Source organism: Vulpes lagopus, chromosome 3 (assembly GCF_018345385.1).
Source record: "Vulpes lagopus strain Blue_001 chromosome 3, ASM1834538v1, whole genome shotgun sequence".
NCBI lineage: Eukaryota > Metazoa > Chordata > Mammalia > Carnivora > Canidae > Vulpes > Vulpes lagopus.
The window spans coordinates 110,076,536-110,099,903 of NC_054826.1; the positions used below are offsets into that span (position 1 = coordinate 110,076,536).

The window sequence follows — 23,368 nt, forward strand, 5'->3', positions numbered from 1 at the left end:
TCTGCCTTTGGCTCAGGTCATGATCTCAGGGTCCTGGGATCAAGTCCCGCATTGGGCTCCCTGCTCAGGGGGGAGCCTGCTTTCCCTTCTGCCTCTGTTGGTCCTCGCTCACTCTCTCTCTCAAATAAATAAATAAAATCTTAAAAAGAATAAAAGATATTTGGCTAGCACTGAGAAATGCAAACTGAATAGGAGAAAGGGGTCTGGGAAATCACTAATGTTGACATTGGTGACATTATAATTACCTCACTTAATCCTCACAAATAGCCTTTGTGAAGTAGGTGTGTGTGTCCTCCTTTTGACAGATGAGAACAAGGACCTTGTCTAAGGTCACACAGCAGGGAGGTGGGGGGATCACAATCCTATCCTGAACCTTCTCCCACCGTCCCACGACTGCCATCATTATTCTTCACATTGGAAGATCATTGGCGGTTCAGGTTTCCATTAAAAAATGTAGTGACTTTCTGAAATAAACTCTTTATATTTTTCATTCATTTATTAATTGTATGCCCAACCTTGTTTAAGGAAGTATTTATAGGATTATTTACAACGATCCAATGTCGTAAAGCAAAATTAACAATGCATTGATATATACAGTTAAATACATACATCATATCTTACTGCAAATAAATTCCAAGTAGACCAAAGAGTTAATTATATAAGAAGTGATGTCATAAACATGGCAGGTGAGTTACCTTTTGGAGTAGAGAAGTATTTTCTAAACATCAAATCAGTATAAAAAACACATTTGAAAATGGATAGATTTGGCTCTGTCAACAGCTTCAAACTTCTAAATATCGTAAAGTGCCTTAAACAAATTATAATTCACAAAACGAGGAAGACATTCCTCCAGAAGTGTCTGGAATATATTAAAAGGCCTTGCAAATCAATAGGCGAGTAGTATCTCCTGAAAAAGAAAAAACTGGCCAAGAACATGAATAAATAGTCCCTCCCCAACCCAGCAGGGTCCTAATGCACGAGGGTGATAGATATGGTATGGTAGGAAGTACGAAAAGGTGGGGAACAAAATTTGTAGGCAGAGCTTGCAATTTAAGCTAGAATTTGAAAGGAGCTAGAACTTTCTCTTGGTTGGAAATTGGGGTGAAAATCTTCTTCCCACTGGGAAGAAAGGTCCAGTAGAGAAGGAGGAGATAGGTTTGAGGCAGTCAGACAAGGGATCCAGCCTCTTGGAAATTTAGTTTCCTCGTGAATGAAACAGGCCTCGTAACAGACCCTGTGTTATAAAAATCGAATTAAATGAGGTGAAGACCCTGATGCCCTGAAGCATGATAAGTGCTCCATGAATGTCAGGCCTTTGCAGCTTTTACTTCTGTGGTATTCTGACTCTGAACTGGAATATGAGCGCCTTGACATGAGGGATCGCAATTCTTATTTATTTTCTTCCTTTGGAACCCTGGCATTCACACTCTCAACTTCTGAACATGCATCTCGGGACCAGTCCACAGATATGACAGCCAGAATAGTCTGTGTAAATATAGGGCACAGGTTTTCTAGTGCAAAGGGCACACCGAAACAGTGCACACTCTTGGTTATATTCTGGGCAAAATTGTTGGTGGTCACCCAAGATGACTCTCATGGCCAGTACTGCTCCATCAGGAAAATGCCTGGTTGAAACTCTGTTCCAGACCAGCTTGAAATCAGCATGTGGCCATACCATTGTTCACCAGCTCACTCGCTGTTAATGCAGTGTGTGCATACTAAGGAGTGCCAGCCAAGTCGGGGTGATTTTTCCTCCTGGGACGTCACCAGCACACATACACACCACCACCACACACATCACCAGGGCCCCATGGATCTAATTTTTCCATTTGTGTTTAAGTATTTTCTTGTTTTAAAGTAATTAAATTGGGGGCTCCTGGGTGGGACAGTCAGGCATCAGACTCTTGGTTTCAGCTCAGGCCATGATCTCAGGGTCCTGGGATGGAGCCCCGAGATGGGCTCCACACTTCCCACAGAGTCTGCTTGAGATTCTCTTCCTCCTCCCTCTGCTCCCCCCCTGCCCATTATTCCCCCCTCAAATAAGTAAGCCTTTAAAAAATAAAAAAATAAAGTGATTAAAATGCTCTGACACAACCTGCCGAAATTAGAGACTGCCTGGGGGAAGCAGTCTAACTCTGTGAATGTCCTTTGCAGATCACTGGCTGAAATGGCAGCGGCTACCTCTGTCCACGTGGTTGCAGTCATTGAGCCCATCATTCAGCACGCCGACTGGTTCTTCCCTGAAGGTAAATTACCTGTCTTTCCAATTTCACGGGCCACCCAAGCAACACAATAACAATATGAAAAATTCTTTAAAGAAGAAAATACATCAGTAATCCCTTTGCGATTACATGATTGGCTTCATTTTTTTCACGTTTGTCTTTAGACCCCTTGCGTTCACCTTTGACATATTGGCATCCACATTATTTTGTATTTTGCTTTGCTTAACTTCACGTTGGAGTTGTTACTCAGCCAGTGTGAACTAAATACCCTAGGCACCATATGTTTGCTGGTGAGATATGCTGTCTTCCCTGGAGGAAGCTGGCCCTTGGAGATGAAGGCCACCTAAACAAATATTATAACACGTGGTGAGGGAGAAGGAGGGGCCGATGGTTTGATGAACTCAGATGTTGGGCACAGAGAACTGGGACTGCTTTATGGAAGAGGCGACACTGAATGTGCAGTTTTCCATTGGGAAGACGGCTTTTTGTTTCTCTAGGCAGAGAGCTGGTTTTGTATAAAAGTGGAAGATGAAACAGGATAGGTTGATTGGAGCCACTTTGTGAAGGTGGGAATTGGCTGTGTCAGAGAAAGAGGATTTCCACCTACCGGTGATCAATTTTCAAACTACGTTTGTTGTAGTCCTGGGAACCACAGAAGTTCCATGACCCCCTTCAGGGGCACCGGTATGGCAAGTTTTGTGAGTCCAGACCTCTTGCCCCATCCTTTCTCCTGGAGTGTGAGCTCCTTGACAGTAGGGCGTGCTTGTTTCTCCTTTACCATGGTCTTCACACCATTGAGAATCATGCCTCACTCACGTAGGTTGCTCAACAAATACGTGATGTAGGAATGAATACTGGCATTTTGCCCATGACTTCTTTGGGAAAACAAGTCTCAGAAAAACCGCTGTAGGCAGTATGGAGTTGGTGTTGCCTTTTTTTGTATTTTTTTTTTAATTTTTTTTTAATTTTTATTTATTTATGATAGTCACAGAGAGAGAGAGAGAGGCAGAGACACAGGCAGAGGGAGAAGCAGGCTCCATGCACCGGGAGCCCGACGTGGGACTCGATCCCGGGTCTCCAGGATCGCGCCCTGGGCCAAAGGCAGGCGCCAAACTGCTGCGCCACCCAGGGATCCCTTTTTTTTTGTATTTTATATCAAACCATAAATACCTGTCATTTTTTAAAAGTAATCTATGCTTATTTTTCTCCTCCATATTCCATGATTATTCTTTTTACAAAGAAGAAAGCAGAGGAATTGTGTGATTTAAATTCTGAATTGCACCCCCTCCTTATCTCTAGTTTCCTCCTTTTACCTCCCCCTGGCTTGGCAAGCCATTCTTGAGAAGATGAGGGGGTAGGGGTTCCGCTTGGGAAACAAGGAGGGCTGGTGGGAGTTTTAAAGCCTTGCACACTCATATGCTCTACACCTCACATGTAGGCAGACCTCATTTCATGGCACTTTACTTATCGTGCTTCCTAGATCCTAGGAAGGTTTTTTCAAAATTGAAGGTTTGTGGCAACCCTGCATGGAGCATGTCTGTTGGTGCCATGATTCCGATAATATTTTGCTTATTTTGTGTCTCTGTCACGTTTTGGTAATTCTCGCCATACTTCAAACTTTTTTGTTCTTAGTATATTTGTTATAGTGATCTGTGATCAGTGATTACGACTTGCTGAAAGCTCAGATGATGGCTAGCATTTCTTAGCAATAATGTATTTTGTAAGTAAGGTATGTACGTTGAGTTTGTAGACATAAGGCTATTAGACACTTAATAGACGACAGCATAGTATAGACTTAACTGTTATGTGTGCCGGGGAACCAAGACAGCCGTTTGACTTGCTTTATCGTGGTATTCATTTTATTGGGATGTTCACTTTATTGCAATACTCCCTTATTGCTATGGTCTGCAAACCAAACCTGCAGTATCTCTGAGGTGTGTCTGCACACTTGTTTCTTTTTCTTCTCACAGAAGTGGAATTCAACGTATCAGAAGCATTCGTGCCTCTCGTCACCCCAAATTCTAATCACTCATCTCACACTGGAAATGACTCTGACTCAGGGACCCTTGAAAGGAAGCGGCCTGCCAGCATGGCAGTCATGGAAGGGGACTTGGTGAAGAAGGAAAGGTGTGTTTAGAGCCGTTCACTTTCTTCCAGCAACAGATGTGACGTAGAAGAGTTATTGATCCTCACTATCCGGTCCTGCCTCCATGGACTCGTAGTATGAGAGTGACCTTGTGTAGCCATGTCTGTTAGGTCCAGATATTTCGGGAATTCTTCTCTCGTTCATTCCAGACATTAATGTGACCATAAGGCAGATATGTGGCTTGTCAATTAACATTTGTGCCGTAAGCATCCAGTCTTCACTTGGTCGGTGATAAGCCCCACAGTGGTATGGCATCATACACACGTTACAAAGCCACCTAAATGTTCTTAATGTGGGAAAAAGAGACAAAAGGAGAGGGGGGCTAAATACTGTAGACTGATGGGAGAATAACCCACCTCTCACAGTAAGTTGTCAGATTCAGTGTTTAAAGAGACCTCTTTTTGGTATAACTTGGCCCCTCAATGGAAGCCAGCCACTGAATCTGATGTTCAGCTGGAGAAAACCTCAGTATTTGCTGATTCGATTCTGGAAGAAAAAAGATGGCTCCAATGGACTTAGAGACATGTGTCTCGATACTGTGCTCCACGGGTGATTTTAGTGGGATTTTCAAAGGTTAAGGCTGTTGGTGATTTGTGCCTTCAGAGGCCAGTCTGTTCCGTCTGTATATGAAATGCCACTGTATTCACTCCTAAGGCCAAGTTAGAGAAGCCTGCAGAGTAACATGCTTTTCACACGCACACATAATAACATCACCAGGCATAGTTTACCTGACAACTAAACAACAAGCTCTTATTTTAATTGCCCGATCTTATATTGAGCTTTGTTTTTTTGTTTCATTTTGCTTTATTGTTGTTGTCGTTTTCATTTTTTAACCCATAGCTTAGTTCCCTAGCCTGTCCCTCTGAAACCCATGTTTATCATGTGGGGAAGTCTTACTTCTCTGAAGTCCTCATCACACATTTGGTCCTGCTTCCTGATGACAAGCTGACCACTGCAACATTAGCCTTTGTGCCTTTGAAGTTACAAAACACAGTGTTACATCTCTCATTGGCACACAAGAAACAATTCTCAGTTACCTCCCAGGGTGGATTGTCCCCACCAACTGACCCGGTACACACAAGCTCAGGGAGCCATGTGTCTTTATCTTTCAAACTGAAAAGCTCGAAAGTTCTTACATCAAGTCAGCTTACATGAAGGGGAATCCTCCTCCTCTCCATCCTCCAACCACCTTCTCCTGCCCAAAAGCAATGATTTTTTTTCCAGTGTTACATATCCTTTCAGCTAATTCTTTGCATACACCTGTACCAGTGCTTCTCCACCTCAGCTTAAGAGGCAGGGTATGATGACAGCCTTACACTGCCGGTGGTAGGACTTCTGCACTCAGCTTCCACCTTGTCCCCCACACATACGGATTCGAGGTGGCCACTGGGTAGTAGGTAAATAGGCACACTGACATGATGTCACCCATTCAAGAGGAGGCCTGCCTGTTTGCTTTAGCTGTTCACACCCAAATTAAGAAAAGACATTGATCAGTACCAGGTCTTTTGGCTTGCTCAGGTTTAAAGCCAAGTTGAGCTGCTTGCCTTGGTAATAGGAATGACCATTAATCTGGTCCTTGCCGCTTCACTGCATGCTGGGCAACTTGGGTGGCTCTCCCCACGTGTGGGTTTTAACACGTGTGGACCGATGGACTTCTGTCTTAGTAGTCGGCTTGCATGGTGTGTTGACTATTTCTTCTTTCTGTGTAGCTTTGGTGTGAAGCTTATGGACTTCCAGGCCCACCGGCGGGGTGGCACTCTAAATAGAAAGCACATATCCCCAGCTTTCCAGCCGCCACTCCCGCCCACAGATGGCAGCACCTTGGCTCCTGCAGGCCCAGAGCCCCCTCCCCAGAGCTCTAGGGCTGAAAGCAGCACAGGGGGTGGGACTGTCCCCTCCTCTGCGGGCATACTGGAGCAAGGGCCAAGCCCGGGCGACAGGTAAGAAGGCCGGCTTCTGCTGGCAGTAGGTGCTCAGAGCCCCAGCCTTCTTGCAGGGGCAGGCCTGTGGGCATGATCTCCATGCCCACAGAATCACTCAGCATAGAGTGATCTGCCATAACCAGATCTGCCTTCACTCTTCTGGTTGGCAGAGGATGGAAAAAAAAACCTGCAAATTGCTTGATTCCTTTCCTGTTTTCCAAAAGAAGCAACATATGTTTGCATTCTTTATCATACTGCTTTGGTGCTGGAAGCCAATAGGTGGCTAGTGGTATTATAAACTTCTTTTCCCTGTTTGATGTGCACTCAATGTTCATTTACCATTTGCTTTTGTCATCTTGTACGCTAACTAGTTAACACCTGAATGTAGCAAGTTACTTAGTTTAGAGTATTCCTGGTATTCATTCACTCATCCATCCATCCATCCACCCACCCATCCATCTGTCCACCTATCCATACATCATCTATCCATCCATCTACCCATGCATCCATCCACCTACCCATCCACCCACCCATCCATGCATCTATCCACCCATCCATCCATGCATCCATCTATCCACCTATCCATCTATTTGCCAATCCTTCCACCTACCATCCATCCATCCATCCATGGACCCATCCATCCACCTCTCTGTCCATCCATCCATCTATCCATCCATCCATCCATCCATCCACCCACTCACCCACCTATCCACCTACCCATCCACCCATCCATCCATTCAATCAGATTTACTGAATAAGAGTACTGGGTGCTGTACTAGGCACAGTAGTGCCTCCTCCACCCCTAGCTTTCAGTCATGCAGACAAATTGATATGTGAGTACAGGGTAGAAAATATGATGGTAGATTTCCCTAAAAGGCTCTTTTGTTGCTTAACCTTTTGATTAGCCACCCAGAGTGGGTTACAATTATACAGCAACTTGAAGAAGGAGTACCCTTGAACTTGAGATTTTCATCTAATCCTCATGAATTCATTTCTCTACACTGACTCGGGCAGATGACCCACCAGAGGCCACTTCAGGTGATATGTTAGCTGGTTCAGGACTGGGAGCTGCTGTAAAAGATGAGCCCCTCTACAGAGTATGTGCTAAGATTTTTCTTGGCCTTTTCTCTAGCAGGGCCATCGATAAAGCACTGAATAATCACATATAAAGTAAAATAAATGCATAGAACAAGAATGACCTGTTTAAGCCCACATTATACATGGAGACAAATTTGCCTTTGGAGGGCTACCTCCCCTCAGCTTCTCCGGATGAGGAGGGTGTGCCTAGTGGGATGTGAAGCTAGCTGTTTCTGAGATAGGAATCTTGATCAGGCCTCACGGCCGAATTCGGACTACTCTATGAATTCCTGAATTCCTTTTCATTCACATAATTTGTAGAAGTCCTCATTTTGGTGAAAAATAACAAAGGCTTCAAACTTCCTAGAGCTTCACATGCACATCGTAAGCTCCATATTGTCTTGTCAAAGCTGCTATTCTCCACACATACCTTTGTTTCAGCTTGAATTTTTTTGTTTGAGGGAAAAAAAAAGCATTTGCCAACTCACACATTTTCCTTCACCTGTAGTCTTCAGTTTGCTTAATCAGGGCTACATAATGCTAAGACAATAATTAGAATGCACTGCAGAAGGACAAATAGAATGTCAGTCTTCGATTTGCTTTTGTTTTTTGTGCTCCGTGGATATTTTTGCATAGACTTCATGAATGACGTTCCAGTCTCTAGTGACCCCAACAAAATGCAGCTATAAAGTTCAGTGTACGAAGTTCTGAGCCGGGAACTGGCCCAGGTTCTGATCTATATCCACCCTGTAAACAGCCAGCTCCGGGCTGTGAGCCATCACTAAGTCTCTCAGGGCTCCTCTTTCCTCAAGTCCAAACGATTGATAATAACTATTTCTAATTTATAACATTAGTATTTTGCTGTAGCTTTTGCTTTGTTTTGTGCACTATGTGTGTCAAACCTTGTTATTTTGAAGTCCAAAAGCCCTTTCATGTTTTTTAATATTGCCCAATTGAAGTATAAGAAAGCTTGGAATTCCTTTTTGGTCGCTGTGAAATGGTGTCTAGCATGATATTCAAGTGGCAGGATAGCTGGAAGACGATCTGATGCAGCGAATCTCATCAAACATTTAGCCCTGAATGGCCCCAGATAAATAGCTTTGTAGACCCAGTGAGAACTATTTAAAATTCCCGATCACATCCTTGCCTGCTGAGGTGAGAACTCTGGGTGGAATCTGATATTCCATAGCATGCTTGTTAGCTTTCTTGCAGGGGCTGCCAGATGTCTAACTTGACTTCTGTTCTCCCCAGTCCGCCAAAACCCAAGGACCCCGCACCTGCACCTGCACCTGCCCCTGCCCCAGGGAGAAATAGCAGTCAGATGGCCGCGGGCCAGAACCAGTCCCAGACGGTGGCCGGCTCCCATCAGCTGTCCGTTGGCCCAGGGCACAACTCCGCTGGCCCTAGCCCGCATACTGTGCGCCGAGGTGAGTAGCCACCTCTACTTCTTCCCCTTAGGGAGGGATGGATGTGCAGACCTCCTTGGGTTAACACAGGGATTCGCGTTGCCAGGCTTCCTGACAGATTATCTGTCTGTTATAAAATGGCAAGCAGAAGAGCAACCTGGCTGGCTTAGTCCAAAGAGCAAGCAACTCTTTTTTTTTTTTTAATAAATTAATTTTTATTGGTGTTCAATTTACCAACATACAGAAAAACACCCAGTGCTCATCCCGTCAAGTGTCCCCCTCAGTGCCCGTCACCCATTTCCCCCCACCCCCCGCCCTCCTCCCCTTCCACCACCCCTAGTTCGTTTCCCAGAGTTAGGAGTCTTTATGTTCTGTCTCCCTTCCTGATATTTCCCACACATTACTTTTCTCTTCAGCAAGCAACTCTTGATCTCAGAATCTTGAGTTCAAGCCCCACATTGGGTGTAGAGATTACTTAAAGAAAAAAAAAATCTTTAAAAAAAAAATGGAAGCAGAAAAATCAATCATTTAAGAGCAAAATCATGGGATGCCTGGGTGGCTCAGCAGTTGAGCATCTGCCTTTGGCTCAGGGCATGTTCCTGGTCTCGGGATCGAGTCCTCCATTGGGCTCCCTGCAAGGAGCCTGCTTCTCCCTCTGTCTATGTCTCTGCCTATCTCTATGTCTCTCATGAATAAATAAATAATATCTTTTTTTAAAAGAAGCAAAATCATTAAAGAGGTAAGAAGACCTGGAATGAGATCTACCCTCTTAAATTTCTACAAGAACTAGGGCACCGTGTGGTGCAGCAGACCTCTAGAACTTACTCATCTTGCATAACTGAAACTTTATGTCTGTTGATTTGCAGCTCTCCTTTATCCCCTCTCTGGTGCTCTCTCTCTCTCTCTCCAGCCCTGGTAACCACCATTCCACTCTGATTCTGTGGGTCTAACTGCTTTTGATACTTCATCTAAGGGGAATCATGCAGTACTTGTCTTTCTGATACTGGCTTATTTCACTTAGCATAATGTCCTGCAGCTTCATCCATGTTGTTGTATGTGGTGGAACATCCTTTTTTAAAGCTAAATTATATTCGATATGCCCACATGTTTAATCTAATCATCCGTTGATAGACTTTTAGTCTGTTTCTACAACTTGGCTCTTGAGAATAATGCTGCAGAGAACACAGGAGTGCAAATACCTTTTAGATGTCCTGATTTCAGTTCATTTGGCTAAATACCCGGAAGTGGATTTGCTAGATCATATGGTAGTTCTGTTTTTAGTTTTGAGGGGGGAACCTCCATACTGTTTTCCATAAAGACTGCACCAATCTACATTCCCACCAACAGGGTTCAAGGGTTCCATTTTCTCTACATCAACACTCATTGTCTTTGGGTTTTTTTAATAGTAGCTGTTCTGACAGATGTGAGGTGGTATCTCACTGTGGTTTTGGTTTGCATCTCCTGAGGATGAGGGACGTCGAGCATCCCTTCCTGTGCCTGTTGGCCATCTGGATAACTTCTTTGGAGAAAGTCTATTCAAGTCTTTAGCTCATTTTAAGGTCAGATTATTAGTTCTTTTGTTATTGAGTTGTAGGTGTTCGTTACATGTTTGGAAATTAACTCCTTATCAGATAGATGGTTTGTGAGTGTTTTCTCCTGTTTTGTGAGTTGCCTCTTCATCTGCCACAACCTTTCGCTGTGCAGAGGCTTTATAGTTTGATGTGGTCCCACACCTCCATTCTTTGCCTGGGCTTTTCACATCATATCCACAAAACCATTGCCAGTACTGATGTCATGAAGCCTTCTCCCTATATTTTCTTCAAGGAGTTTGACATTATCAGATCTTATGTTTAAGTCTTTTTTTTTTTTTTTTTTTTAATCTTATGTATTTATCTGAGAGGGAGCAAGCAAGACAGAGCACGGGCAGTAGGGAGGGCCAGAGGGAGAAGCAGATTCCCCACTGAGCAGGGAGCCTGATGCAGGTCTTGTTCCCAGGACCCCAAGATCACAACTTGAACCTAAGGCAGGCGCTCATCCTCTGAGCCACCTAGGCATCCCTGTTTAAGTCTTTAATCCATTTTGAGTTGACTTTTGTTCATGGTATAAGATAAAGGTCCAGTTTTATTCTTTTGCCTATGGGTATCTTCTTTTCCCAAAACCATCTGTTGATGAAACCATCCTTTCCACTGCATATTTGCAGTGCCCTGTCAACAGTCCGCTGGCCATGTATGCATGGATTTATTTCTGTGCGGTCTATTCTGTTGCACGTGTGGTTCCTCCTTATCATTCAAGTCACAGCTCAGAGATTACCCACTCCATGAGCCCTGCTCATTTACCCACTCTGAACTGATGGCCACCCCTATCCCCTCCACTCACCAAGTCTTCCTATGTCATATCACTCTCTTTCAGCGCATTTTTTTTCTTGATCTGAAATTTTTTAATTTTGTTTTTTACCTTTTTGCTAGTCTCCCCTCGTAGCTCTTAGAGAGCTGGGATCTTTCCTACCTCACGCACGCACTCCCGTATTCCTAGCCTGTGTCATTGCCTGTCACAGAGTGAGCAGTCAATAAATATTTGTGGTCTGGGGGTTCTGAGTGCCACTTATATCTAGAGCAACTAGGTGATGGTCCTGCCTTCCCTGTCTCTTGGAGATCTGGTGATGTCTGGAGACATTTTTGGTTGGCATAGTTAGGGAGGGGAATGTTACTGGCATCTGGTGAGTAGAAGCCAGGGATGCTGGTAAACATCACACAGTGCACCAGCAGCCCCCCACAACAAAGAATTATCTAGCCCCAAATGTTATTAGTGCTGACATCAAGAAACTCAGAAAGGGACATGAAAGGGACTAGAAAGGGACATGATTCACTAAAGATGTTTCGAAAACCAATTAAATTCCATGTGAACCAGGCTGCCCTTTGTCTTAACTCCCAACCCCATCTATTGGACTATGGATGATCCTCACTATAAAATGACTTGTGTTTTTGGTAGTTCAAGAAACAATGAATTTGGGGCGCCAGGGTGGCTTAGTCAGTTCAGCATCTGCCTCCGGCTCAGGTCATGATCCCAGCGTCCTGGGATCGAGTCCCGCATCAGGATCCTTGCTCAGCAGGGAGTCTGCTTCTCCCTCTCCTTCTGCCTGCCACCCATTCCTTCCCTGCTCATGTTCTCGCACACTCTGCTCTCTTTCTCTCTCTCAAATAAATAAATAAATAAACAATCTGAAAATTAAAAAAAGAAAGTTTCTATGAAGGAAGCTCAGTAAACCCAGTTTTACTGAGCTAAGTTTTTCCCTTAATAGATTTCACTTCTTCACCTGTTGATTTCAGTTTAGGGGCAATGCTGTTTAAAAAAAAAACAAAAACAAAAAAACAGAAAACAAAGATTGTGTGTGTGTGTGTCTGTGTGTCTGTGTTCAGTGAGAATCAAGAATGACCTCAGTGCAGGGATGCCCTCACTCAGAGTGTGGCCATGCCTCCCATGTTATCATGTGTGCCTGGGAACTGCCACATAGGGAATAGTAGGAGGCACTGGCCCATGTGCTCGCAAAGACCATTCCCAAGTCTAGTGAGAAACAAAGGTGGATGGGCCAGGTAGGGCAGAGCCAGGTGAGTGAGTAGTAGAACCACAAGCAGGGGGCATCCGTGCTAGATGAGCTGTGTAGTGTACAAAGCCAGCCTTTCAGAAGGTTGTTTGGCCTTGATGCAAGCTGCACCGGCTGTTGCTCTGATGCCCCCGAAGTGACAAGGCCCCATCCAGGGGGTAGCAGAGGCCGCAGGGACAGCCAACTTCAGGAGATTTGGATACTCTGGCGTGGTCTGGTCAATGCTGCTCGTGGCGAGGGACAATTGTGATAAATGGTAAAAGGCCTTGGACTTCAAAGTTTGAGCTGTAGCTTTTGCCTAAAGTCACATCTAGCTGGTTGTATTAAAGGCTGGTAATTGAGCCTCTCCTAACTGAGTTCCTATAAATATAAAGGAGAAATAAAAATGCATTCTTGAGGGGTGCATCGTGGGAATGCCCATGAAAGCACCATCTCTCTAAAGCGCAACACAACATTAGGTGGAATTTTTATACATTACAGGCAGGGAAGCGAAGTCAGGTACACTGCTTGGTTATGGACCCCATGTGGTCCTTCTTAAGGCAAGTGCTCTCCCCTGAGCCACCATCATCTTCATCTGTGCCCCCCACTGATCCTGGAGGGTAGTTAGGTCTTCTCCGCTTGGGTTCCTATGACACTGCTTCCAGGTTGAGGCTCTCCTTATGGCCACACTCGGAGTCTCTCCTACTTCCCCAAACCCCAGATCTCTGGCGTCCTCCCAGGACAGTGTGGTCTTTCTGCCCCTGCCTCAGCCTCCCCAGACTTTCATAGGCAGTCTCAGACAAGGCCCACCATTCTCCCATGGCCCCGGCACCCAACTGTCCTACCTCCTCTTCTGATTCCCTCAGCACCCTTTAATGTCAGGAATGGTTCTTTTCTTCGCTGTGAATTTACAATTAACATTCCTCAGAATAGAAAACTAGACATTCTTCTTTTTAAGTTGCTCGTGGTAACCAGAGTATGGCTGCTATTCCACAGATTCTGTCTTTTGTCGGCTGGCTGGTTGTTTCTGTGGGAAAAGGTCTTCCAGGGTCCAGGGTCGAAAGTTCTAGGCCAGCAGGGCAGAGCAAACTTTATACCCTTTTCATTCCTGAACTCGGCCCTGTGAGCAGGGAGCCAGGCAATGTTGGAAGGAGAAAGGAGATAAAAGAATCCAAAAAGTCCACAGAACATGGTTGTGAGTCTCTGTCTACCAGTTTCTAGTCATGTGATCTTTTGCAAGCACCTCTCTGAGCCTCAGTTTTCTCCACCGTGGATATAACACTGCCTGTCTTGCAGGGAGCTAATGGGACTTAAATGGGACTTGAATTTATGCAAGGGCCCTAACTTGGTGCTGGTGACCTGGGGTAAATGATACTCTTTAGTTTCCTTATCCCTTTTTGGGAAGATTAGTAGGATCTCAGTACAATTTGAAAAATGCTAACATCTCTCCTTTCTACCCACCTCTCCCAGCCCCAAACCAGGTCTCCAGACCTGTTGTTTTCCAGTTGGCCCTCCTCGGTACCAAATTCTGCCCCCACGCCCCCTTGGTGATGCCGATCTCAGCTGATACAGGGAGGGTGGTGATGTGCTTCAGCTCTCCTTATGGAAATCGAGCTATTGCAGCTCTTCCAGACTTACTGATACTTCTATCCAGAGCCTATCTGTTCATTCAAATGACTCTGGAGTTGGTAGAATTTCAGTTATTTAAAAAAAAAAAAAAAAATCAAGCCCCCTAGGAGAAGCCCCTTAGGAGAAACCAGCTTGGGACGCCTGGTGGCTCAGAGATTGAGCGTCTGCCTTCGGCTCAGGGCGTGATCCCGGGGTCCTGGGATCGAGTCCTGCATCAGGCTCCCTACAGGGAGCCTGCTTCTCCCCCTGCCTGTGTCTCTGCCTCTCTGTCTGTGTCTCTCATGGATAAATAAATAAAATCTTTTTTTAAAAATTTTTTAAAAAAGGACAAGCCGGCTTAGGGTAAGGAGCCATGGTAGGTAGAGGCAGATCAGTCATGTTTGGGGGTCACCCCCTCAGCTGTTCTTGCTTCTCCCCATTTTTTCTAGGCTCTCAGGTCATGCAGGGAAGCTCACTGAGCTTAGGGCAGAGATTCCGTGTAGGGAGGCAGCCCCTGTTCACTGAATTCTTTCCATATTGAACTTTTAAAACAACAGATCTCAGGGCACCTGGCTGCCTCAGTGGGGAGAGCATCCAACTCTTGAATTTGGGGTCATGAGTTCAAGCCCCCAATTAGGGTGATTAGTTCACCCTAATCAGGTGTAGAGATTATTAAATCTCTAAAAATCAAACAACAGATCTTAAAAGGATATATATATATATATATATATATATATATATATATATATATATATATTTAGTACTTTTTGTTTTTTAAACTGTAAACCTCTTATTTGGGAATAATATTAGATTTCCAGAGAAGTTGCGGAGGCAGTGCTAATTGTTCCCATATTCTCCTCACCCACTTCTCCTACTGTTAACATCCCAGGTTCCCGTTGTCTCATCTTCCTGAGTCTCCTCTGGGCTGGGACAGTTTCTGTGAAAACCCTCTGTGTGTTTTCATGGCCTTGACAGCTTGAGGGAGGGCTGTTCTGGCCTTTTGAAGGAAGGATGTCCTCAGTTCAGGTTCATTAACTGCCATTCTCTTGGTCAGACTGGGCCTGGGCTTGTAGGAGGAAGGGAGACCACGGAGGTGAAGAACCCTCCTGGTGTCATCCTTCCATGGGATGCATGGCAGCGACATGGCTTCCTGCCACCAAAGCTCACCTGGTGTTGGCTCTCACTGCACTGTGCTTACTGAAAGTTGTTTTCCCCTCTGTGCAGCTGTTAAAAAACCTGCTCCTGCACCCCCGAAGCCAGGAAACCCACCTCCTGGCCATTCCGGGGGCCAGAGTTCTTCAGGAGCATCTCAGCACCCACCCAGTCTGTCACCAAAGCCAGCCACCCGAAGCCCTTCCCCTCCCGCCCAGCACACAGGCCAGGCTCCAGCCCAGCCGTGCGCCACCTCACAGCCCTCTGCACCCCGGAGGTACTCCAGCAGCCTGTCCCCGATTCAAGCTCCCAGCCACCCACCGCCACAGCCCCCAACGCAGGCCGCGCTGCCCGGGCACATCAAACCGAGTGGCCAGGGCCCACCCACCCCCGGGGCCCTGCCTGGTGAGCCTGGACTGGAGCAGCCACCTCACACCCCGCCCCAGACTCCAACGCCCCCCAGTACCCCACCTCTAGGGAAACAGAACCCCAGCCTACCAGCTTCTCAGACCCAGCCGGTGAGTAACCCTGAGACTGCACAGCCACATGCCGGGACCTTACCGAGACCGAGACCAGTCCCAAAGCCGAGGAACCGGCCCAGCGTGCCTCCACCCCCCCATCCTCCCGGTGCCCACTCAGCTGGGGACAGCGCCCTCGCCAACGCAGCTCCCACCGCTTCCAAAATAGTGACAGGTAAGTAAGAAATCAGCTCAGACCTTTCCCCCATCCGTGCTGCAGTGCTTCTATACTCTCACCTTTCGTGTGGATCTTGGTTTATAGCAGGGGGGCAGCAAACTATAGCCACTGGCCCAATCTGGCCCATAGCCCATTTTTGTAAATAAAGTTTTATTGGGACGCAGCCACTGTGATTTGTTTACATATGGTCTTTGGCTGCTTTAGTGCTCAGGTAGCAGTTGTATAGTCCTTTCGAGAGTATTTGGAGTACTTAGAGCCCAAAAATATTTAATACCTGACCTGGCCCTTGAAGTTAGCTGGCCTCTGATTTATAGTTTCATTATGTGTTTAAGACCTGTCTACATTTACAGTTTTCAAAGTATAATGGCCTAATTCAGATGGAAGGTATTATACCACATGAGCATGAAATTCATTTCTTAGCGAATTCCTCATTATTTACCTTCAAAGGTAAAAATGTTCGTAGTAAGTGAAGGATTTCAGCTATAACTTTAAAAAACATGATTTGTACCCATTTGGATGCTCTAGGAAGGGAGGTCTTAGGGCGTGATCACATCAGAGTGCCAGCCTCGAGTGGTGAGGGAGGGAAGGATCAAGAATTTCCCACAATTCCCATGGAAACGTGTTTCAGGTAGTGGTGATTATGCAGATTTCAGTGGACTACCCAATGGAGTGGTTTTTTTCAGACAGTCCACAATATGATCTTTTTATTTAATTATGATACCTTTTAAAAATTCCACCCCAACAGCTCTAACACACTATTTGATTTAAGGATGCGGTGGCTGGGGTTTTTCAATGTGTTTTTAAAATGGCAATTAGGAGCTTTGAATCACAACAGCTTAGTTTTAAATTTTCTATGGGAAGCTAGTTTTAGAGAAGAAGCTGAAATATACTTCTGGGCTGTCCAGCTGTATGGCACGACTTCTCTGCTGAAACGATCCAACGGTATACTCCAAACTGGTACCCCAAATGATGAGGGTTATCCAATTAGTCTATCTTTTGATAACCCTTTCTTTTGTTTTTTTTTCAGGAATATACTGCATAAATGCACATATTATAAATGGTTGATGATTTCTGATGACATTCCAACTTTTATTTGTAAAAAACAAAGCCATATTGGTGTGTTTGTTTGTTTGTCTCCCAATAGATGCCCTCACAGGTGGGGAAGGTCCCCAGGACTAAGGTGTGTAACCCCCCAAGCAGCTCGCACCACAGCTCCAAATGCTCCTGCTTAGCCGTGTTTTGCATATGTGCTTTTGACCGTGTGCTCAGGAGCAGCTATTTGACCCCTGTGCCATCCGTTCTGTAGCATTAGACATTACTTTTGTTCTCATCAAAAGCATTTCAAGCCACAGGGTTCCATATTCAAGAGGTAGATGTCAGTAGATTGAGAACCCGATTTCAAGCTACTCTTACAAGAATGCTAGAAGTGTCTTCTTTCTTGTTGGTAAGCCTTTCATAAAGGGTCCTGCTCTTCTTGGTGACTTACCTGTCATTGATTGACACATCACATCCAACCAAAGAGGACTTGGATACAGTCAGCACAGGAAATTGTGTCCCCTTTCCCTGTGTCTTGAGCTTTACTTTTTTAATTGTGTATCTTAAGTGCAAGTTAACTGCATGGAGCTTCTTAATTTGATGTTTGAAATTGTCAGGACCAAAAAAAAAAAATCTTCCTCCGAAGATCCTACACTAAATTCCTTTGCATTCCAGCCTGCTTACATTTTGCTTTCTTAAACCACATGAGCTTTTCAAAGGGTACCATGATGCTCGTCTGCGTCCTGCCTTCGGGACCACATTTGGACACCGGAAGGCTCTCATGACCTGCAGCATTGCTCTAATCGGCTGAGCTGAGCTCAAACCTTTGGTGGCCTACTTCACCAGAGTATTTGCAGCTTTGGTCTGAGTAGGACTTTTTGGAGAAACCAGAAAGGGAAACTAGAGTGCAACCTTTAAGACTCAGAGGAGGGTACAGGCATGAGTTCCCCCTCCCAACTCCTTATAACTCAGAAGCCCAGGGTTGCCCGCATGCACAAGCCCTCACTGAGCCTTTTAACACTTCAATACTTATGGCACATCAAAATTCCAGGCCTCTCCTCCCACACTCGATCTTTCCTTCTTTTTAGACTGAAAACTATGATCCAGAATCATGTCTGTTCTTTAATACCATTCTCACCTCAGATGTATTTATTCTAGAAAGCTATCCTATTGACCCTTATAACACCATGATGCTCTGTACTTTATAATTATCAGAGCAGGAAAATTGTAAATGAAAACTACTTTTCCTCAAGATATTAGCCAAGTTTTTAAAAACCAATCTATGTTATGAAGTCTCCTAAACTCAAGCAATCCCAGGTCGCAGCAATTACCTTTATGTTGCAGAATTAACTTTTAATTGGCTTAAAATCACCCAGACTGCCAACTGGGAGCACACAAAAGGCCACCATTTAGGATTCACGAGTATTGAGCAAGCCCCAATTATTAACCATTCTTGGATACAGCCATGGAGTATTTCAAGAAGAAAAAAAACAAAACAAACAAACAAAAAAAACGTAACTTCCTTGGAAAGCTGTTTTTTCTTATGACATCATGTTTTTTCACATGGAAAACTGCAAGCAGATTTCTAGAAATAGGTTATTTGTTTAGAGCATTTAATCCCAAAAAGTTGAAGTGAGGCCTGGGGATTCAGATAAACTCTTGGGGGAGAGTGTTGTTGCCAGGTGGCTTAGGCAGTCAACCTGTGGCAGCTCAACACCAGCCCGGGAGAAACCGAGGGATCCTGGTGTCGCTTGACTCTCTTCCTTAGCGTTACCATAGAAAACGTGACAAGGCTTTTAGCTTTGAAAGTAAAAGAATTTACATCTTGCTGTTTTTAAAGTAATAGATTTTAGCCAAGAGTGTTCTAATTGCAACATTTTATTAAATAATTTAGATGTATGACCTGCCATATTCAGTAAGAACTGAAATTGGAATATTTGATGGTAAGGAAAAGGCACCTGATTGGCCAAAGCATTTGTGCTACTTTATGATCATGTTTGTGCACTAACGCCTGTTACTAACCGGGCACCCTAACCCTGCCTGCTTGCGCCCCTACTAATACCGCATGTACTAAAGGAGCCTGGCGTCCTTCATGCTTGCTGTCAATCACTCTGAATATGAAATGTGTTCACAGACGTGTGACAGGCAGCCACAGGGCTGGCCCGGTAACTTCTCTCACTTTTGTTCTTTTCTATACTGGGCAGGCTTGAGGTCTAGTAGCAAGAAGACATTGTAGACTTGGACATGCCTGAATCAGAATGGCCACTCCCCCTGTAACATGAGATGCAGCACAAGCTGGCTGATCCATAGAAGGGTGACATTTGTCAGAATTTCTGCTGAAGGGATTAAAGCAGATAAAATAAGAAAACCTCTTACAGTTCTTAATACACATGGGGTCCTGAGTAAATGGTAGCTATTTATGATGGTTCTTATCTTGGAAAAAAACAGATACTCAGAGTTACGTATTAGATTCATATGTCAGTGCTTTAAAGATGCATATGCGCAGACCCAGCCTTCTAGAACCCAGACACAGGAGGGCTGGGACCCTGGCATCCATATTTAGATTCTCATGTGCCACTTGGTTTTCCCAATATTGGTTCTTTCATGGCTTAAAGAGACAATGCTCAGGAGTAGAAGATATTTCTTAATATTTCATGGTATTTCCTGAGCCTGAGAATACCCACGAGCCATCCATCCTCTGTGCAGTGGTAACGCCATGTCACTCTCCGAGTCATCCTTGAACACTCGACACTCTGCTCTTATCACAGTGTTCTTTTTAAGAAATTAACCTCTTTTTGTATACTGAAAGAAACACATTTTAAAAAATTAACTGAGGGATCCCTGGGTGGCGCAGCGGTTTGGCGCCTGCCTTTGGCCCAGGGCGCGATCCTGGAGACCCGGGATCGAATCCCACATCGGGCTCCCGGTGCATGGAGCCTGCTTCTCCCTCTGCCTGTGTCTCTGCCTCTCTCTCTCTCTGTGTGACTATCATAAATAAATTTAAAAAAAAAAATTAAAAAAAAATTAACTGGATATTAAAGGAGATTTGGAAACTAGAAATAATAAGAAGGCACTCTTCTACAGTTGAAGAAGTTCACTACTCATAATTCTATTTTTTTCTCCATTTTTTTCCTGAAAGTCCAGGGTGTGTGTGATCATAATTATTTTGCATATATAGATTTTGATCTTGCATTTTTTTCTATTACCTTTACATCATATGCCCCTTCCCATGTTATGATAGAGTTTTTATAACTGTCTTTTCAAATGACTGCATAAAGATAAGCAGGCTTATTTTTGCTTGTAGCTGGACATTTCAGTGGCTTCTGCTTCTACTTACAGCTTATTTTTCATAACTATTTATTAAACTAGTTTAATAACTAGTTTTTAATAACCAAATATCAAAATCATGTCAAGGTAAATATCCAGTGAGACCTGAATAGAATCTCTCCTTTGACTAAAATAGTAAAAAAATGCTGAAAATTCTCTGCCAGACCAGAAGGGCTCCAACACCCTAGCGAGGAGCAGGAGTTAGTCATTCTTTCAGAGGCTAAGTTACAGATTGGTCAGGTGGGAATGTCCATTTGCCCTGTGGCTGTGCTGGAAAAGTGTAGTTTCAAGGATGTATTTGGGTCTGTTACCTATCAGAGTGGCCATCCAAATATCCTTTGACTGTTTGAAAGGCAGTCCTAGAGCACATATTTGAAGGACAACCTAGAGCATATATTCAAAATTGTTGAAATGACAAATAAACCTTGTTAGGACCATACCCTAAATTACTGAGTGCCTGTTCTGGCTCCTGAGGGCCCACTTCCTTGATAACAGATACACAAAAAAGGAAGGAACTTGGATAGATTTGTCCAAGCCCCTGATTAGGGATACCATTCTGCCCAGAGGGGACACAGCATGCTGGGTTTTTGGTTTTTTAATATAATCTCAGTCATGTGACCTTAGCTCCAAGCTATATGCTCAAAGACCAACCCTTCTTAGAATGCATATAATGAAAAATGATGCCTTATGTAAGTTTGCAGCCAAAAGGTTTCCTCCAACGAACCAGAGTGTTTAAGACTCAAGTATTATATCCTCAGGTACTGTCTTCTCTATCTGGACCCTCACCCAAAGACGCAAACTCCTGTGGGTTGGAGGGAAAGGGCTATCCCAATGAAAAACATGCAAACCAGTCTGGCTCTGATCCTCTGTGAGGAGCTGATTTTCTCAGAGTCCCCCCTCTCTTACCTCTGTGGTGACACTCTGCTGCCTTGGGGTCATTTCCTGGGGGCCAGTGCGCTGACATGATGATGTGTGTGGGGCTCTTAGTAACCACATTTGGTTTGCAGGAGCTGCTCAGTAGGTGCAAGCCATTGTAGTGAAGAGTAGTCTCCTTCTGAAAGCTGGCTCTGTACACATGCTGATTCTTACTGCTTTTTGTGTGTGAACGGATTTGCTGTCTTCTTTTTAAAAAATGGTTCAGCCAGCCTGGCTGGCCCAGTCAGTGGAGCATGTGGCTCTTGATCTCAGGGTCATGAGTTGAAGCCCCATGTTGGGGGCTTTTAAATTTTTTTTAAAAAAATAATGAAATCATAAATAAAAATAAAATCAGCTACCTTTAAAAAATTAAAAATAAAAATAATTCATATAAGGGGGGTAGGCTGGGAAGTACCTGCCAACCTCAGGCAAACCAGGGTGAGTGGGCAGCAGGCAGAAGCAGGGAATGTCCCTAATGCTCCCACCACACATTTTTTTTTCCTAAGTGTAGAACTTCTGTGTGTTCATCATAAATAGAAAATATCAGGAAAGTACAAATCCAGAAATTACTTATATGTGATGAAAGAAAGAAAGAAAGTTTGTCTTCTGGAAAGGATCTGTGGCTGATCGGTGTTGGTTTGCATGTAAATCCACATATTAACAAGTAGAAATCTAATCAGTACGTAGAGTGCTTTTGCATCACGCATCCCCCACCAGGCATGGCAGCTCCATAGTCTCTGGTAAACTCTTTGGGCTAAAAAGGGATGCTGACTGATTGCACCATCTGTCTTATTGGGTTAGGGTTTGAATTTGCAATGGATTTCTTGTACTAGTCTTGTCTTGGAGACATGACTACTCTACCTGAGGCTATAGGAGAAGAGAATTGGGAAGATGGTTGGGCTGGATGGCTCTTCATCCTCTATCCATCCAACTGGCCAGCCACAAAATATATTGAGAATCAGCCAGTAAGAAGCCACTTCTAGGCACTGGAGATGCACTGAACAAGACAGACACAGTCCCTGCTCCCATGGCTTCCTTTCTGCTGAGGTCAAGTCTGAGACCTTTGGATCCCTATTCTGTGCACACAGACCACCCTTGACTGCACCACTGGACAATGCCACAATGCAGCACAATTCAGTTGGTTTTACAATTATCGTAAGACCTGAATTGTACTCTCTGACACCTTGGCACCTCCACAAAATCTAGAAGTTTCTCTTGAGTTGTGATACATAGGAAACTTTGAGGGCTGGGTCAGCCAACACAGGAGCCATTGTGAGAAAAGGGAGTAAATAGATTTCACAGCTCAGAACTGTAGGGTTGTACAGGAGCAGGAACCAGCCTCAAAGCAGTGACCCCCACCTCACCCCCGCGAAGTGCACCTGCATTTGCCACTGGCCAGTGTGGAGGAGCAGGTGAAAGAGAAGCACTGTCAAAAGTGGCTCCCAGTGAGGGCAGACGTGACAGCTGTTAAGCATAACAGGAAAGCTTCCTAGCACACCCACTCTAGCCCAGCAATGTGGAAGTGCAGCAGATCTGAACATCTCCCTTCTCTCCTGTGCCAGCCTTAAAACCTCTAACTAGGCTCTCACAATTTGCTAGAACACAATCCTACTAGAGAAGCAAATGATTTTGTCTTTATTCGAGGCCATCTCCCCCATTGGACTGCCAGCTTCACTAAAGCTGTGTCTGGCTTGTTCACTCTTGTGCCCTCTCAGGTAGATGCTCAGTAAGTACTTGGTCACGAATGAGTGCATCTGAGACTCCCTGCCTGGCCTCCCCAGGAGGCTGGCTGTGACAGGTGAAGATGTCTTTTGTGGGTTTAGGAGTGAGGGACTGACAGCTTGAGGATTAACACTTGCCCTCTCTCTAAGGGAATTCCAGCCAACATAATAAGACATGAAAAACAACAACAACAAAAATAAATAAATAAGACATGAAAAAGGAACTGGAGTATAAGAAGGAGAAGAGAAAATCAGTATTTGGGGGAGGTTGGTGATCTACCTCGGTGATTGTCAGCTAGGAGTTGACATGGCACATTGGAGTGTCTGGAGACATCTTTGTCACACTGGGGGAGAGAGGGCTGTCTGCCACTGGCATCTCATGCATGAAGGCCAGGACGGCTCCCCCACATCCTGCACTGCACAGGACGGCCCCAGACGAGGTGGCTCTCTCCTGTGAGGCACACCTGTCCATGCAGCCCTGACCTGTGAGGAGGCTTTAGTTAGTGCATGAGAGGCTTGGTGAGAATGGGGTTTCCTCTCCTCGGTCAGAGCGAGCTTCCC

At 44.8% G+C, this 23,368-nt stretch overlaps 1 protein-coding gene across 8 annotated transcripts in view; it reads left to right on the forward strand.

Annotated features, from left to right (window-relative positions):
- ARHGAP17 (Rho GTPase activating protein 17) overlaps nt 1-23,368 on the forward strand; it is a 90,408-nt gene that overhangs the window by 63,592 nt on the left and 3,448 nt on the right. For 2 of the 8 annotated variants that reach the window (XR_005986607.1, XR_005986606.1), the window contains exons 15-21: nt 2,155-2,246; nt 4,193-4,349; nt 6,078-6,308; nt 8,619-8,794; nt 15,186-15,806; nt 16,954-16,989; nt 18,739-18,787. Coding sequence is in view for 6 of the 8 variants with exons in the window: in XM_041747200.1 (XP_041603134.1) it covers nt 2,155-2,246; nt 4,193-4,349; nt 6,078-6,308; nt 8,619-8,794; nt 15,186-15,806; nt 16,954-16,988 (1,312 nt within the window). In the remaining 2 variants the exon portion in view is untranslated. The remainder of the gene's footprint in view (nt 1-2,154; nt 2,247-4,192; nt 4,350-6,077; nt 6,309-8,618; nt 8,795-15,185; nt 15,807-16,953; nt 16,990-18,738; nt 18,788-23,368) is intronic. The other 6 variants (XM_041747202.1, XM_041747201.1, XM_041747199.1 and 3 more) reach the window with 4 other exon arrangements.